A 17851-nucleotide genomic window follows, 5' to 3' on the forward strand; every position below is an offset into this window, starting at 1 on the left:
AGTAGGTTCCACACTGTTTACCAAGCCCCAACTCCTGTCCCATCACTGCAATGTTGCATTGTTTTGCTTGTTTTATGGCTACTTCAACAGAATTCACTCTGACAAACTTTCTGTACTTGTGCCCCCGCAATATAAATATCCTTCTCCCTGACAAGCAACAAAGTCACACCTTTTCACTGTAGAGGTCCCCAGATGCCAGAAAACTTTCTACTAAAGCTTCTTTCCTTGAACCACTCAACTTTGGAATTCCCTCCCTGCTCCTTCTATCTTTGACATACAGAAATTTTTAATTAATGTAAACAAACATCTCACTTCTCAACTTCCCACTTACAATGCCCTTATGGATTGAATGAAAAAAGAAAGTCAATCTAGTAGTAATTGTGTTCGAGTGCAAAAGTTTTGGGATCAAAGTGATTAAAAAATGACAACGAGCGAAGGTTATGCAAATCATGTGACTTCAAGTAGAATCCCTTACATTTTCGTAGACTAAACAAGAAAAGACATGTTTTGCATGCTGTCCCAAAATGTGGATGGCATGTGTTGGGCGACTGATCCAGTCAAATCTCTCTCTTTCAGACACAAGCAAAGTTTCTGTTTTTGTCCTTTTAAATAAACCTTTTTATAAACTAACAAGTATCAAAGTGGTTTCGTATCAATGGACGAAGAAGCTCACAACAGTGACGAGCCAATAAAGAAGCAATCTTGGTTCACAACGATGATGGAGGTGACAAGACAATCAGCTCATGCATTTTAGCAACAACTTGTGTTCTAAGCAACGATAATGATAATGAGATAATCTACTTGCATGCGTAAAGGATTTTGTAACCCATTGGTAAGGGTGTATAAAAGATATAGATGATAGGACTGTCGATAATCAATATTCTTTACTGTGTGAGATGGAGATAATGGTAGTCATAGATGCGGAGGATAAGCTAACTAATAGATGAAAGATAAATACTATTAATGTTGCCTCAAAAGAAAAACTCACCATTTCATATTCTTTCCCGACTTGAGCATTTAGAAAGTGAATGTAACGAGCAGCATATTCAAAAACTGTGGCTCTATCTGTCTTGTCCGAAAGACCTGGTACCAGCTTCCTCATCAAGTTGCATGCTATTATGATGCGAGCCCTGAATTATGAATGAGAAATACACGGTCATTAAATAAAGTGTTATTGGAAAAAAAAAAAATCATAATTTTAATGGTCATGATCAAAAGAAAAAATCATGAGTTTAATGGTCACGATCAAAAAAATCATGATTTTAATGGTCATGATAAAAAAAATCATGATTTTAATAGTCATTATAAAAAATCATGACCAAAAAAAATCATTATTTTAATGGTTATGATAAAAAAAATCATGATTTTAATGGTCATGATAAAAAAAATGATTTTAATGGTCATGACTAAACAAAAAAATCATGATTTTAATGGTCAGGACCAAAAAAAATCATGACAAAAAAAAATATTTTAATGGTCATGATAAAAAAATCATGATTTTTAATTGTCATGGCTATAAAAATCATGATTTTAATGGTCATGATAAAATATCATGATTTTAATAGTTATAATAAAAAAAATTGCAAATGGTCAATTTTACAAATATATAACAAGATTTTCTTATTTCTTATTTGGATTGTTCAGACTACTGTTCACATCTTGGGGGTTATTCTCACAACATTTCAGTTTAAGTAACCTTCGATCTTGTTCAGATTTATCTTCACAATGGTTGTTTTTTTTTTTTTTCAACAAATTTTAGTTGTTAGAATTCCAAATGTGTGATGCGTTTATGAAATGGAGCATGGAGTTGTTTCCATTTTTGTTTGAATTTAAGTCTGTACTAATTTGAGATAAAGATTCATAATTTGTATTTTTTGAATCATTCAAACTGCTATTCTCATCTTGGTTGTTATTCTCACATTTCAACAGATGTAACCTCCAACTTCTTCAGGTGTATCTTAATGGAAATGGATTTTGTTTAGAACAGACACAAAATCTTCATTATAATTACATAATATATACTGCCACTTAAAATATGACAAGTCTGTTAAGCATAAAAATACACTTCCTGAGTGGTCAACGAATCTCTTATGGACTGATTATCAATATCACCCCACAAACACATTTTTTACGGAGGAATATGAACAATATGAAAACATCCCAGCCTAAAGAAAAGAACTAAAAATGGGCCATTTTGAATATACATGGTGATTTAAAACCCTTACTAAAATATAACAACACTATTCTTTAAATATTTCAACAATATTTGCGAATTCCTTTCAAGTAAAAATTTGACAAGGAGACAAATCCAAAAGAATTGCCTTCAATTTTCAGAAAAAAAACAAAACAAACAAGATAAATTTATTGGAAACAAAAAATTGCTGAATATATTTAGTAAGGGTTTTTATAGACTTACCTCCTTTTTCTCTCATTGAGGTTATGTAAATGTCGGGCCTCATCATTTTCCTTAATATTTGCAAGATTTGATTTCAGGCATAAAAGAGAATTAGTCCTTTGGTTAATATTACCACTAGAATTGGCAGTTAGATTCTGGAAGTAATTTGAAGAACATGGTTTCACTTCTTCTTTCTTCATCAGAGGCTGAAGGAATAAATTTAACAACTTTAACTTTTTAAAAGACAACAAATCAAACAGAAACATAAAATACCAATAATTTTTTATTTCAAACAGAAATGTAAAAAAAATAATAAAAATGCTAGTTTAAACAATAGTGTTGTGGCATGGTCCCTCGCTTTGGTAGATGATAGCAGCTTTGCTTATAATCAAGAACTACACTAAAATTTAATATAACTTGACACATAAATGTTATTGTTTTACTGAAAGAAGAAAATGAAGGATATATATTGATATGTTGTGTATAACACTAAGCCAATGTTCAACAACCACCTGTTCTAGTTGGTGTCAGTTTATAAATATGAGCTATCTGCTCATATGCAAATTATACGTAATTTGCATATCACTACATCTCCCTATAACAGAGTGGCTTTATGCCGCGAGTACTTCCTGTACTTCTCGTGCCCTCCTGAACATCTTTCTTTATCTCTCTCCTTTTCCTTGGAGATCTGGATCCATCACATCTTTCCCTATAATCGCATTGTTCCTCCCGCATATTCTGATCTTCCATCTTCTGTCTTATCCCATTCTACTTCTTCTTCTTCTATCTCGTCTCTACTTCTTCCTCTTCTATCTCGTCTCGTCTCTACTTCTTCCTCTTCTATCTCATCTCGTCTCTACTTCTTCCTCTTCTATCTCGTCTCTACTTCTTCCTCCGCAGTCTCATTATGCTGTAACTCTTCTGCTACGTCAATAATTGGCAGCTCTGAAGGCATTTCCTCATCCAATTTTTTTTTTTTTTTTACAAAAGAGTCACCACTTATCAATGCCAGGAGACCACTCGAGGATAAAGGTTAATGAGTGTACGGTAGTCTAGGAAAATATTGTAGTAATCGTTTGTAGTGGAAATTTGGTAAATCCAATTGTTCTCCTTCGGATCTTATTTGGTCAACATGAGCTAGAACACTGTTCCCATTTTCTTTATTTAATATTGCAGTATTATGTCCTTTCTGCATAAGAAATTCTACTGTCTCAGCTTCTGTATTCCTATTTCTTTTGTATCATATCTTTTGATTAGTGGCATATGATATAGTTAAAGCCGACCTTAATTGTCTGCCCATTAAGGCAGATGGACTCTGGCCTGCCTGCATGCGGAATTGTTCTATAACTTAGTAATAATCTTGGTAGGAAAGCATCGATTTTCTCCTTCTGTTGCACGCATGCTTTTATGCCCTTCTTACTGTTTGGACTATCCTTTCCGCTATCCCATTACTTTGAGGGTGGTAAGGAGGGGTCTTATAAGGTCTGCATCCTATTTTTCTTAACCATTCATGCAAATCAGCATCCGCAAATTCTGGTGCGTTATCCGTCACCAATGTTCTCGGTATCCCATTTCTCGAAAATATTACTCTTAATATTTGTTGTATGGTGGTACTTTTTTATCAGGTACTCTTACCACTTCAGGCCAACCTAAATATGTGTCTACTAATATTAATAATAGTCCTATCTCATTGACATAGGCATGATCCATGTGTACTCTGCTCCACAGTTTTGCTTCTCAGGGCCACACATGTATTTTCTTTTGCTTGAAATTCCTGAGTTGTATGCATTTTGTGCATCTTTTTACATAGTCCTCTACGTCTCTTGAGTACCCCAGCCACCATGCTTCCAATTTTAGTCTTCTTTGCATAGCTGCTACTTCACAATGTACATCATCATGTACACTTTTTATAACCTGTCTTCTCTGTGTTTCTGGGGAAACTACCAAGTCTCCATTACATATTACCCCGTTTTCTATAGTTAGTTTATGTCTTATTTCTTTGAATGGTCTTTCAGCCATTGAACAATTTCTCCAGCGATTTTTTATTCTCAACACTATTCTGTTTAACACTGGATCATTTGTAATTTCAGTAGCCATTTTATCTACAGATATTACATCAGTTTCTACAAGGTGCAGGAATGTGTCTTCAAATTCCTTATCGTTTTTGTCCTTATCCTCTCTATAAAACCTCAATCTAAATAAGACATTAATGTGCGGTATCGTATTCCCTTTAACATACTCAATGTCAAAGTCGAATGCCATCAGTCTGATCGCCCAACGTAATATTCTGGACGTTGTAATTTTCGGTAGTTCTTTTCTTGGGTTGAAAATAAATTCCAGTGGTCTGTGATCACTTTTCAACAAGAATTTTTTTCCCATCAAGAATTGTCTTGCTCTGTCCGTTGTCCACACTATGGCTAGTGCCTCCCTTTCTATATTAGAATAATTGTGTTCAGTCATTGTTAATCTCCTTGATAAGTACATTATGGGATGACCATCTTGTGACAAAATACCAAACACGGAATGCTCACAAGCATCAGTAGTTAGAGTTATGTCCTTCTTAGGGTCAAAAATTTATACTATTGACTTTTTTGCCAGAATCTGTTTTAAGTTTTCAAAGGCTTTCTGTTAGTGTTCTAACCAAATGAATTCCGAATTTTTTTTTACTTCGCAAATGGTTCTGTCAACTCATTATATTTTGGCACATATTTTCTATCCTAACTGAGTTCATAATTAACGGATACTCTAACTTAACAGCTAAATCTAACCCCCAAGATCGCCATGGGCATGGAATATGTGCCTATATTAAAGTTGGCTTCCCGTGTGGCAGAAGATCCTAATTTACCCTATATGTGTTTCCGGGTTGCACTTGCTTACACCACTGCATTTATATTTGCCCTATATCAGCCCCATAATAGCGGAGTTACTATCTTTAAGAGTATATCTGAGAAAATAGACCAGATCCTGTCTGCACATCCCTCGGCTAACATCCACATCTGTGGTGACTTCAATGTCCATAACGTGGAATGGCTGACCCATTCAATTAAGACAGACGATGAGGGGAGGTTTTGTCATGATTTTCCCATTGCTTATGACCTCACTCAGATTGTTCGCGAAGTCAATATGCAAGTCTCCTAGACCTTTTTCTCTCAACTTCCCCTGAGCTATGTTCATGTTCCATTCATTCTCCTCTAGGATCCTCCGACCACTCTGTCGTATCAGTTAAGATAAAAATGAAATGTAATAAGTCCCCAGACGTACCCCTCCACCGTACTGTATACTGAAAACTCCATGGCTGATTGGGATAGCTTCCGTACATTCGTATCTGATTTACCTCTCCATTCCATGTTTAAAAAGGATGTGTCCTCTATAGTATCAGACCTGACCGAATGGTTAATTGTAGGCATAGACCGATTCAAACCATCTAAAAAATTCCAACAAAAACCTAACAGTCAGCCATGGTTCTCCCCAGAATGTGCTGCTGCTATCGCGCACAGAAATCACTTTTTCCATAACTACCAACGTAATAGATGCACTAAGACTAAAGCTGCTTTCAGGAACGCCAGCAACCACTGTAAAAGAGTAATAAAAAATGCAAGAGAGCTATATGTCCAGTCTGTTAAATCCAAAGTAGCTGATCAGCGGCTTAGTTCCCACCAGTTTTGGCAAATAACAAATAGGATCTTGAACAGAAGTGTGCGTTCTATCCCAACCATTATCAATGGACCAGAGGTCATCTCGTCAGCATCAGACAAGGCCAAACTATTTGCAAAGAACTTTGCAGCTGATTCTACCCTATAACACGAAGGCCATCAACTCCCCATATTTCCTCCTATAACACAGAACACGCTAGGTAAAATACAAAAATCTGTGCATGAGGTCGCTAAGCTAATCAAGAACCTTAATTCCAGTAAAGAATCTGTCCCTGATGGCATCTCAATTATAGTGTTAAAAAAGCTTCAACCAGAACTTGCTCCCATATTTACGAAACTGTTTAAGCATTGCCTTAAGGAGAAGTGCTTTCCAACACCCTGGAAAACCTCATCAGTTTGCCCTGTATTTAAGAACTCAGGTGATAAGTTATCTCCCTCTCAGTACAGACCAATAAGCCTCCTGTGTGTTATGAGTAAGTTGCTGGAATCCATATTAAATAGAGAAATAGTCAACCACCTCAGCAGAAATAACCTTCTTAATGACACGCAATATGGTTTCTGTTCTGCAAGATCTACCGCAGATGTGCTAACGGTTATATCTCATAGGATTAGTGAATCTCTCGACAAAGGCTTCCTTTCTAAGGCAATTGCTCTTGACATATCAAAGGCCTTCGACAAGGTATGGCATAAGGGCCTACTTCACAAGATTTCCAGCTACGGTATAACTGGAAATGTTTTCTCAATCATTAAATCATTTCTCTCCGATAGGCTCATAAGAGTAGTGGTAGATGGACAAAAATCAGAGGCCTGCAGTATTAATGCTGGAGTCCCTCAAGGGTCCATCCTGGGCCCAACTCTCTTCCTGATCTATATCAATGATCTCCCAAAACACATACTTAAATCATTCGTTGACATCTATGCTGATGACGCGACCATCTACGGCAACACATCAAAAGCTGTAAATGACAAAGTTCTCTCTGATTCTTTCTCCTCTGATCTCGAGCGCGTGGTTCAGTGGGGGAAGATGTGGCTGGTTAACTTTAATGCATCTAAAAGCAAGCTTCTATCTTTACATCATCAACGCTCTGATCCCCATCTGGCATCAATTGAAATGGATGGCTCTCGTCTAGGAGAAGCCCCATGTTTTGACAAGCGTCTGGGCTTGACCTTCACTCCTGATCTGAAATGAAACACGTACATCAAGTCTGTTGCCAAGGACGCTGGAAAGATGGTGGGATCCTTCTAACGCTCCAGAAGATATCCCACTACTGATGCAATTCTCTATCTATATAAAAGCCAAGTACACCCAAGGATGGAATACTGCTGCCATATCTGAGCAGGAGCTGCCAAAAAAAGCCTATGCTGCCTTGACAGAGTACAAAATAGACTTTGTGGCTTAGTGGGGGATGCCCTTTTTTCTTCCCTGCAACCTCTCTCCCACAGAAGACACGTTGCGAGCCTTTCTTTGTTTTATCATTATTTCCATGGCAGGTGCTCGTCTGAACTCCAATCTCTGGTCCCCCCCTTCGCCAATCTTTTACGAAAAACACCCGTCTAGCTGAATCCACTGTCAAAAATTTTCCCCACTCTTTATCTGTGCCTAAATCAAAACGTGGATTCCATGAACAAAGCTTCTTTCCTAGAACTGTAGAACTCTGTTCCGTCTGCCTGCTTCCCACCTGACTACAACCTGGATGTCTCCAAGTCCAACGTAAACAAATCCCTGATGAACCGCCCCCTTAAATAGGCACTTCATTAAATCTCCACACTAACGTACTGTACTTGCAATAACCCTTATCCCTGAGTGGCTTCCGGGCCTTGATAAGTGGTGACCACCGTGTAAAAAAAAAAAAAAAAAAATTTACCAAACCCAAGAAAAACTCCATTTCTTTTATATTTTTTGGTGTAGCCACTTTTAGAATTTTCTCTATTAGCACTTCATTTGGAGAGATCCCTTCCGTTGATATTGAGTAACCCAAAAATGATATTTCATTACTGTTGGTTACACACTTTTTTGTATTTACTGTCATGCCGGCTCAGTATATTTTCAGTTTTTTTCTTTAAGTCATCTTCATTTAAATCTCCAACACATATATTGTCTTGATAACAGATGGTATTTTCAACATTTCCTATTACTTTTTCAATAGCTTTTTGAAAATTTGCACTTTTATGCCATACAACATCCTTTTCCACCTTAACAGGCATATAGGTATGTTTATTGTTGTCATTTCTTTAAAATTTTCATCTATGGGAATTTGGTGGTAAACTGATTTTAGGTCTATCTTCGAAAATACTTTCATTCCAGCAAGTTTATGTAAAGCTACTTCCACATTCGGAATTGGGTACGAGTCGGCGCAAACTTTATGGTTCACTCCTATTTTATAATCTCCACAAATTCTCAAGTTACCATCTTTTTTTTCTTAATACCACAATGGGTGATGCCCATTTACTTCCTCCTGAAGGGGCAGGTTTAATAAATCTTCCTTTATTAACTTTTGCAACTTAGCTATTACTAATGGTAATAAATGCACTGGTACTTTTCTCGCTTCATAGTAGAAGGGGGAACATTTTCTTTTAATTTCAGGCTAGCTTCATAATTTTTTAATTTTCCTGTTTTTTCCATTTCTATCTCATTAATAAACTTCGTTGAATTTATTTTTAATACATCATTCCCCAATAATCCATGCGTTTTTCGGCAATTTGTAACTAAAATGGGTACTACTTCATATTTTTCTTTTAGTTCTATTGAACTTTCAAAGTAACCCATAATTGCTATAACCGAGCCATCAAACTGACGTAATTGTATGTTGCTTTTTTTTAAACGCGGTTTTCCCATTTTTTCCCACAAATTTCTGGGAATTATGGTTACTTCACTGCCGGTATCTATCTGCATTTCAACAACAAAATTGTTGATTTTCATTTTTATTTTTGTATCTCCATTCCTTGATTCAGTATTTTGTATATTATCCTTCTTTTCATCCTCTATTCTTTCCACATTTTTCGTTTTACATACTTCTTTGAAGTGATTCTTTTTTAAACACTTTGAACATGTTTTTCCAAATGCTGGGCATTTTTCTTTTTTCCTTTCATGAATTTTTCCACAGTACGTACAATTTTTTCTTTTCATTTCTACCGTGTACGTGTCAGCCATTATTTCTTCATAGGGTTTTTTTTATTATTTTGGTTGTATTAATTCCTGCTGTTATATAAATTCTAGGCACATATTCAAGGGCATGTTTGTAAGTTGTAACTGTTCCATTAGCTTAAATCTATGTACCGAATTATGCATACCTTCAATTAATCTTAGTTGGATTAAGTCTTCTTCTATTGTCTGTTTTTCTGTTCCTAGTTTTTCATGAAAATTTATGAGGGACTCGTATTATATATTGTTTTGTTTCTAAAATTTCAAAAATTGGATGTTTTGGTGGGAGGGAGGGGTCATGAAAAAATATGCCTTTTCCCCATTAGAAAAATTTTTTAAAAAGTTTTATAGTTTTTAAAAAATTATTGATAAAATAGCAACTGGTAATTTCAGATGGGAATATGCATCGTTTTGTTTATACCATCAAAAAATATATCACATGATCTAAATTTTTTGAGGCTTGAAATTTGGTAGTGCTCAAATGCACCAGAACTAAAGATTTTATAAAATTAAGGAGAATTGTTCTGATGAAACCCCATTGAAAAAGAAAAGACAGAGCAGACATATACAATACCTTTATCATCCTTTAATCATGCATCATCATTTGAACTAAGTATGAAAAACAAAACCGATTATAATCAAAATTGTTTACTGCTTTTGAATTCTGGTTTCTGTTCTGCAAATGGGATGACAGAAACAAGCAAGATATGGTCCTTTCTGACTAATGATTATCTTCCTCTCAGATAACGTGAAACCCTACCTCCCTTTTTCCCCATGTTAAGAATGGCTTTCTTATTCTCTTTACTGATTGACCGCAGAAAGTGGAAGTCAAAATAAGCAGACACCCTTGACTATAACCATAAAACTTTTCCAAAGAAAAAATTGGAATTTTCGGGTCCAGAATTTGAGATTTGTTCAGAAAAGGGAGAAAGAATAGGTCATTTTTTTGGTCACATTTTGATGCTTCTTGATAAATCACTCCTCAGTAAATGTGCTAAATAAAATTCTAATTTTTTTTTTTTTAAATACTTGTTATGTTAATTACAAACCAATAACCAAATTTTATGGAAAACAATCCAGAATTGTTTTTTTTTATTTGAGATATTCAAATCTTGATTGATTCAGTAGATAATTTCAGAACCACCATTTTGTTAATTTCAACAGGCAATCAGGAGCAGTAATCATAAAAATACTATTTTCTGTTGCTAAGGATTAACAATTAACTCTTTTAGTGTTTCTTGAGATTTTAAATGTAGCAATTCATGAAAAAATATATCATATCTCTGAAACAACCCATTCTCAAGTATGCCATCCAAGTAACAAACTTTTCTCTACACAAAGATATAATGCAACTTTAGTGTATTCAACAGATGACAACCAGAATGGTGACAGAATTATCCATACTTACAAAAAAGTGGCTCCAAAGACAAACTCTATTCTCACTTGAGCAGCAGAAGACATGAAGAAACTTAATTCTGGTAAATAACATTAAGAACAGGAATATAAATCCATCTTTTGAGGAGTTTTTTTTGCACCAGCATCAAGTCATGATCTCTGCAGGTATCCGCAAAAGATGTACCACCATTGTTTTGGCCACAATAGTAGAAAGCCAGCATTTTGTCCAGGTTTCTGCTCTGTGGAACAACCTTCTAGCAGCCTTGGGCAACCACTCAAACTATATGTCGATGAAAATAAATCCTACCTATTTTATACATGGCTTGTTGCACTTTCTTATTTTTTGCCAAATAAATTTGATTTAAAGAAAAGTTGGCGATGAAGCATATTTACTGATCCAAACCCATTCTGGTTTTGAAAGTCATAAAAAATAAAGTGGGTTACTTTGCCGAATTAAGTTCCTTCATTTAGTCTTAAAACCTCGTTTTCTTTATTGTTTTTGTAATTTTATTACAAAAACAAAAATTCTTTAAATTAAAATTTTCAACATATGCTTGATTCACCATTTTACTTTGCTTTCACACAATTTTTTGATAAAATTAATTATTTGTCTTAAATTGTTTTTTAATTCTGGAATAAAATTTATTCTTTATATTTTATTTTTTTATGATTTTAATGTTGTATAAATTTTGATTTTCATGACAATTGAAATTTAATTTGATATTGTAATTGCTGATGGCAATTCTTTTTCTTGCTTTTTGTTTCAGTAAAAAAAATTATTGTTTTTATTTTTATTGCACACAAAATTATTTCTTTAAGATTTTAATAAAAAAGACTAATCTTTAAATTGTAAAAAGATAACTTGATTTTTTTTATGGTTCTGAAAATGTAGGTCTAAAGTAAATTAAAAAAAAATAATAAATAAGAATATCTGTAAACTAATATTGAAAAAAGAATATGTGTATTTTCATATTTCTTTTTTAACTATGTTTAATTACAGAAACATTTTTACAGAAATATGCAGGAAGCATCGTAATAGATCCAGCAAAGGAATGTAATCTCAGCAGGGTTTTCAGATTAAATAAAGGGACATAACTCGGCAGGATCTTAAAATTAACTCACACCATTTACTTCTGATAACTTTCAAAACCTGAACTGGTTTACATCAGTAAATATGCTTCATCGCTAGAAAGTCTTACCTGTGAGATGAGACCAGTGTGGCAAAAGGTCATCTGGTCGTATTTTGAGCATTGTGTGCTTGAAACCTGGCTGCCAATCGAAGATGTTTCAAAAGTGCAGTGAGTTGAATCATGGTTGAACTGTGTTGGATTCGACATGACAACCTGGTTAGAATTAATAAAATAACTGCCTGCTGGAATTTGGTTTCGTAATGGCCTAAAGCTTTGAATCTTATTTTGGGCGGTTGTGGGTGTGCTTAAAAAAAAAAATTGAAAAATTACACATGACAAATCATTTGGTTAAAATGGTTATTATAAAGTATTGGTTACAAATGAAAATCGCATCCCCAAGTAAAAAAAAACTCTTTGATATATATATATATATATATATATATATAAGGTAAAATTAAAAGCCAAGAACAATGCGAGATTTTTTTTTTATATAGAGTAAAATTAAATGCAAACAAAAGAAATAAAGTTCTTTTTTTTGTTGTTTGTTTTTTCTTTTTCACACAAATTTTAACTCTAAACAACAGTAATTTTTTTTTTCTGTTGTATTCAATGGTGATATCACCATTGAATACAACAGAAAAAAAAAATTACTGTTGTTTAGAGTTAAAATTTGTGTGAAAAAGAAAAAACAAACAACAAAAAAAAGAACTTTATTTCTTTTGTTTGCATTTAATTTTACTCTATATAAAAAAAAAATCTCGCATTGTTCTTGGCTTTTAATTTTACCTTATAATTTTCTTCAACAATGCTTCAAGCAAACTACAACCTACTTATATATATATATATATATATATACAATTAATTTTTTTGTTTATTTAAAGCTTAATTTTCTATTGCTGGGATTAATGATCAAACAATAAACATTTATTGATGTTACGAAGTTGAATGCAAGATTTCATTCTGATTTATGAAGCTTTCTCAAAGCTAATAAATAATGCCATTCAAAGTTAACAAGAAAACAACAAATTAGCATAAATAGCTACACGTCAAAAAATTAGCAGGGGCAGCCCCAATTATGAAACTGACAACATAATAGCAGCAGCAAGCAGCAAAAGACAGCAACAAGATTTACAAATTTATGTAAAAATTCAACTCTGGTTAATTTCTAACAGTTTGATTGGCTGTCAAAATCCAACTTCAACCAATCAGAAGACAGTTGCCGTGGGACCCAAGCACCTGCTAAATTTGTTCTTAAATCGAGAGGAGCAAAGCTCATCAGACAGAGCTAGCTTGGGAGAGCAAAGCAAATGTCAGACGAACCTTTGACAGTCGGAACCAAGACAGAAGAGAACAACTAAAGTTAACCAATTTGGTCACGGGTCTCGGCAATAACAAACATGATATAAGATGATCAATGGTCAATCCTCGGCATCTTCATCAGAACACCAGTGACCACCGTTCACTACAAATCAATCCCCAGCATCTTCATTGGCACATCATCAACCACCACGGATCAATCGCCAGGCTCTTCACTGGAACACTACCGATCACAACAGGTCAATCCCAAGCATCTTCATCCGAACACCACTGGTTACTACGAATTAATCCCTGGCATCTTCATCGGCACACCACCAACCACCATGGATCAATCCCCACCATCTTCACTGGAACACCACCAGTCACTACAGGTCAATCCCTAACATCTTTATCAAAACGCCACCAGTCACTACAGGTCAATCCCTAGCATCTTCATCAGAACACTACCGGTCACTACGGATCAATCCCTCACATCTTCATCGGAACACCACCGGTCACTACAGATCAATCCCTGACATCTTCATCGGAACACCACCGGTCACTACGGATCAATCCCTAGCATCTTCATCGGAACACCACCAGTCACCACGAATCAAATTGCCGCATCTTCACCGAACATCACTGGTCAAATTCCCAGTTTTCCTCATTTGGACCTCACAAAGAATTTCTGCTATATGTCGTGCTTGACTATTGAACAAACTTTTTTCAATTCTAAAAATCAAAACAAATCATCAAGATGCAGTTACTACTACTACTACTACTACTACTACTACTACCATCGGCAGAAAACTACTGCTATATTTTGCTAATCAAAACAAAGAATCAAGACAGCAGGTTGACTCCATTATTGAACTGAAAACATTTTTTATTTTATTTTTAGTTTATATTTAAAATAATTGATTGAATAATTAATCACTTAAAATTAAACTTATGTTGTTTTTCTGTTTCCTTCTCACCATATTCATAATCTAACATTGATTTCAAACTGGATTAGTAAAACTAAAATCTATAAATAATAACTAATAAAGTTAAAAATGGCACAAGTGAAAAAATAGCATTGAAAAAATGGCATGAGGGGAGAAATAATAAAAAAGACAAGGCACAAATGAAAAAATATAAATGAAAATATTACAATAAGATTTTCAAAAGCTTGGATCTTGGGTGATCGATTTACTAGACCGTTGAATTAGAAACTGAGCTCCCCTACAAATATTTAAATATTGACTTTTTCATTTTTTTTTTTTTTTTTTTTTTTGCTAATCTGGTAGTCTAGTGCTCATTCAATAGAAAAAAAAGATAAAAATAATAGAGAGGGGGCAAGATTCTTCAGGTCCGCCTTTTTTTTTTTTTTTAATCGATCCGTCGACTCTATCTTAATAAATATCAAATGTAATTGAATTTCTTTTTTTTTTTTTTTACTTACTTTTCTTTGTTCTCGTCTCTATGCTTGTGCCATTTTTCCATTTCTAAGTTTGTAGAATTTGGTCTCCGATGACTCAACAACTCATGATTGGTTAACGAAGAAAATGGATTTCTCGTGCTGGTGTGAATCAGATTTTGCTCAACGGCGGGATTGAAAATATTTCCGCCGGGGGTCACTTCTCTTCGATTTCTGTCCCCAAGGTCAATAATCTCCTTGTGGTTACTGGTGACAAGTGAATGGTTATTTATGACCGTGTCGCTTGTCGGCATCTGTTGGGTCGGAGAAGAGATTGGCGAATATGACAATGTGAATGGTGACAAGTTATGATTATTGACCCCCTCGAGTTCATGTTCGATTTCAGGAGTCGTTATTAATATACTGTTTTCTTCTGTCTCTGATTGTTGATCAGACAACACTGCGTTCATCCCAGGGGGAAGACTGAGAACGAAAATGTTCTCGACTTGACCGTTATTATTGGTGACCATCGGGGTCGCCGATATCAATTCGGTATCGCGAGCTTCGTTTGAAAACATGAGAGTGTAACCAGAGATGTTTAAGCCATTATTGTCCGATTTTGCTTGATAATTGTTTCCAATGTTATCTTCGGAATCAACAACCGAATTTCCTGAAAGATTTAGACACGACGACGACGACGACGACGACGACGACGAAAATGAAGACTGGTTGCATCTTTTAGGGATTTCTCCCTCTCCGTTCAAATTACATGACGGGTCGTTGACATTTGAACTCGCAAGGTCGGGTGTTTTATCTGTTTCATGTCGAATTATTTTATAGGGTGAATGACTTTGAAAGTTAACATTAACATTATTTTCTTTACCGATTTCCAAGAGTTTTCTTTTATTTTCCAAAAAATCATTTTGTCCGGCATTATTACTATTAATAATATTATTCAGCATCAAATTATCCGGCACCTCTTCTCCTTGTTGAACAGATTCACTTCGTTCGTCATTAAGTTCTTTTGACAATTCCATATTGTCCATGTCAAAATAAACTTAATTAAATTTAATCTATTTTTCTTATAAAATAAAAATAAACCTTCTAAAATATAATTTTAAAAAAAATACTTTATAGTGTCTTTGTGTGTGTGAATAATAAAAAAAATAATATTGGTGTTTCTTTCCGCAAATGTGTATAAAAAAAAAATGGTGACAGTTCTTTCACGATCCTTGTGAAGATACTGAGTCCGCTTAAAACAAAGCATGAAGTGAGAAAAAAATGACCTTTAAAAATATCATAACATTTTAACACGAATTTAAAAAGGAAGAAAAAAATACAATAAATTTATTGAATTTCAAAGAACGCTTTTTCGTAAGTAAAAAAAAAAAAAAAGAAAAGTTAGTTAAAATTCAAATCTATAGACAAGACGCTGGGTCGGGTCGCAACGTCTTGATTTGAACAATTTTAAAAAATTGTATCAGCATGAAGACTCGGCGTTGCTCGGGATTAAATAAAGAATCCTATGAACTTTTGCCCCTGCTCATAACAATATTAATTTTTAAGAGCATTTTTGGTTAAAAATCAACTTTCGTCCGTCTTTGTTTACATTCTACGCCAGCTGATATTTTGTGCTTCCTGCACAATGAATTCATTGAAAAAATTATTTCTGATTAAAATATGCAAACGAACTTGGCTGTTTCTCAGAATAAAAGAACATTTTAAAACTGGTAAAATTAATCAGAATTGACTTTTCCAGGGCATTCATCGTGAAGAAGCCGACAAAAATAAACAAAGGTGGGGAGAACTTGATTTGAATCGCATTTTTTACATGCTACTTTCTTTAAATTTAATTTTAACCCTTCGTGTGACTGTGACACAACCAGTTTTTTTTTTCCTGGAGTTAATGAACTTGAAGTTTTGAATATTATGCAGTATAGACAACAATCCGGAAAAAAGTTCAAATAACAAATAAATATTACCAAAGGCAAGATACGTTATTCTTCTACCAACATGGGATAAGTTTATAATGCTTTAATTTGTTTTAAAGCATTTTATTTAAAGTTTGAAACTCAAGTTGTACAGAGTTTGCTAAGTTAGCAAGTTAGCTGAAATAAAGTCTCCATAATAGGACAAAATTCGTAAAGAGGTCCTAAGTTTCTGGGATGGGAAAATTTAGGTCACGTGATATAAGATGACCGGTAAATGTCACTATCGGAATACCCTGGCGAAGCACCGCTAAAAAATCGTTCGCGTCCACCAAACTTAAACAGAGAACCAGAACTCGAAAACGAAATGAAACGAAATTTATTTTTTTTTTTTGTTTGCTGCACTTATTTTTTTATTTAGTACAGGTACATTTACCAGAAAAGATGTATTTTCCCTGTTATTATTTTAGTAAGAACGAATTACTAGTTCGTTATCTTTCTTACTAAAATGAAATAAAATTGTTAATTCTTTTATTTTTCCATGTGTATTGGAATAAAATTCATGAAAATGAAACGAAATAAATAACAAAATAAAAAAAACACAAAAACAGTAAATAATAACACAACACATCAATTATTATCGTTATCGGCAGCTCCTATCACCCTCGCTTCTGTGGGTGGGGGTCGCCTGGCCTTTTTTTGGGAACTGACTTCCTCCACAAATAATAAAAATAAAAATAAGAAATCTTATGTGCAACACAAACGGAGGTTTATTTCCGGAATAGAAATAACAAATAATAACAAGTTAAAACATAGTTCTCAATATTTCAGAGTTCTTTTTTTTTTTGAGTTCATATGAAAGGTGGAGAGTCTCTTTTTTTGTGTTCTTTGAATGTTCAAATATGTAACATAGACAATATTAATGTTCGTCTGTTAAAAGAGAGTATTAATGCGCGGAGCAGTGGAAATGAAATAATTGATGTTTGCACGCGTGGTAAGTCCTAATGAGAAAGCGTTGAATGAGTCGGAAGAGTTTAAAGAGACGAAAGAATGCTCGAAAGGCTAAGAGACTAAAGAGATAGATTTTGTGTTTGTGCATGTTTATATTTGGTTTGATTGGCTCCAAACGAGCTCTAGAAAATCAGTTTTAAAATGTGTCCTAGGAGGAATTCCATTGGACGGAAGACATCACATGGGGTGCTTTCAACTACGTACGCACCTTTGGTATATAAAGGTCACGCCGGAATTTGCGTGGGTGTCATTTTTCATTTTTTTAACGCGCCGAAACAATCAATTGCACTGCGCGCCTAAATTGTATTTAACGATTTTAAATTTGAATATTAAACTGTGCCAACTGGCACAAATACTCCCCCCAGATTGGAAAAAATTTTTTTTTTTTAATATGTAATGTATTCCTTGAAATGTTTCGGCCAGTGGACTTTCCTACCCGTTTTTGTCGTGGGTTTGGTGTCCTCGTCGTCATTTTCTGCTGGTCTCCCATGTTCTAAGGGAA

General features: G+C 34.4%; 1 protein-coding gene across 1 annotated transcript in view; it reads right to left on the reverse strand.

Moving 5' to 3' along the window:
- LOC145292892 (uncharacterized) overlaps nt 1-15715 on the reverse strand; it is a 19269-nt gene extending 3554 nt beyond the window's left edge. The window contains exons 1-4 of the mRNA XM_080139029.1: nt 14456-15715; nt 11785-12019; nt 2417-2601; nt 989-1130 (exon numbers count right to left, since the gene is read on the reverse strand). Of these exons, the coding sequence (XP_079995155.1) occupies nt 989-1130; nt 2417-2601; nt 11785-12019; nt 14456-15456 (1563 nt within the window). The 5' untranslated portion in view covers nt 15457-15715. The remainder of the gene's footprint in view (nt 1-988; nt 1131-2416; nt 2602-11784; nt 12020-14455) is intronic.
- Between the last annotated feature and the right edge of the window lie 2136 nt (nt 15716-17851).

Source organism: Euprymna scolopes, chromosome 14 (genome assembly GCF_053919585.1).
Source record: "Euprymna scolopes isolate OS-2025 chromosome 14, ASM5391958v1, whole genome shotgun sequence".
In the NCBI taxonomy this organism is placed as follows: Eukaryota; Metazoa; Mollusca; class Cephalopoda; order Sepiida; family Sepiolidae; genus Euprymna; species Euprymna scolopes.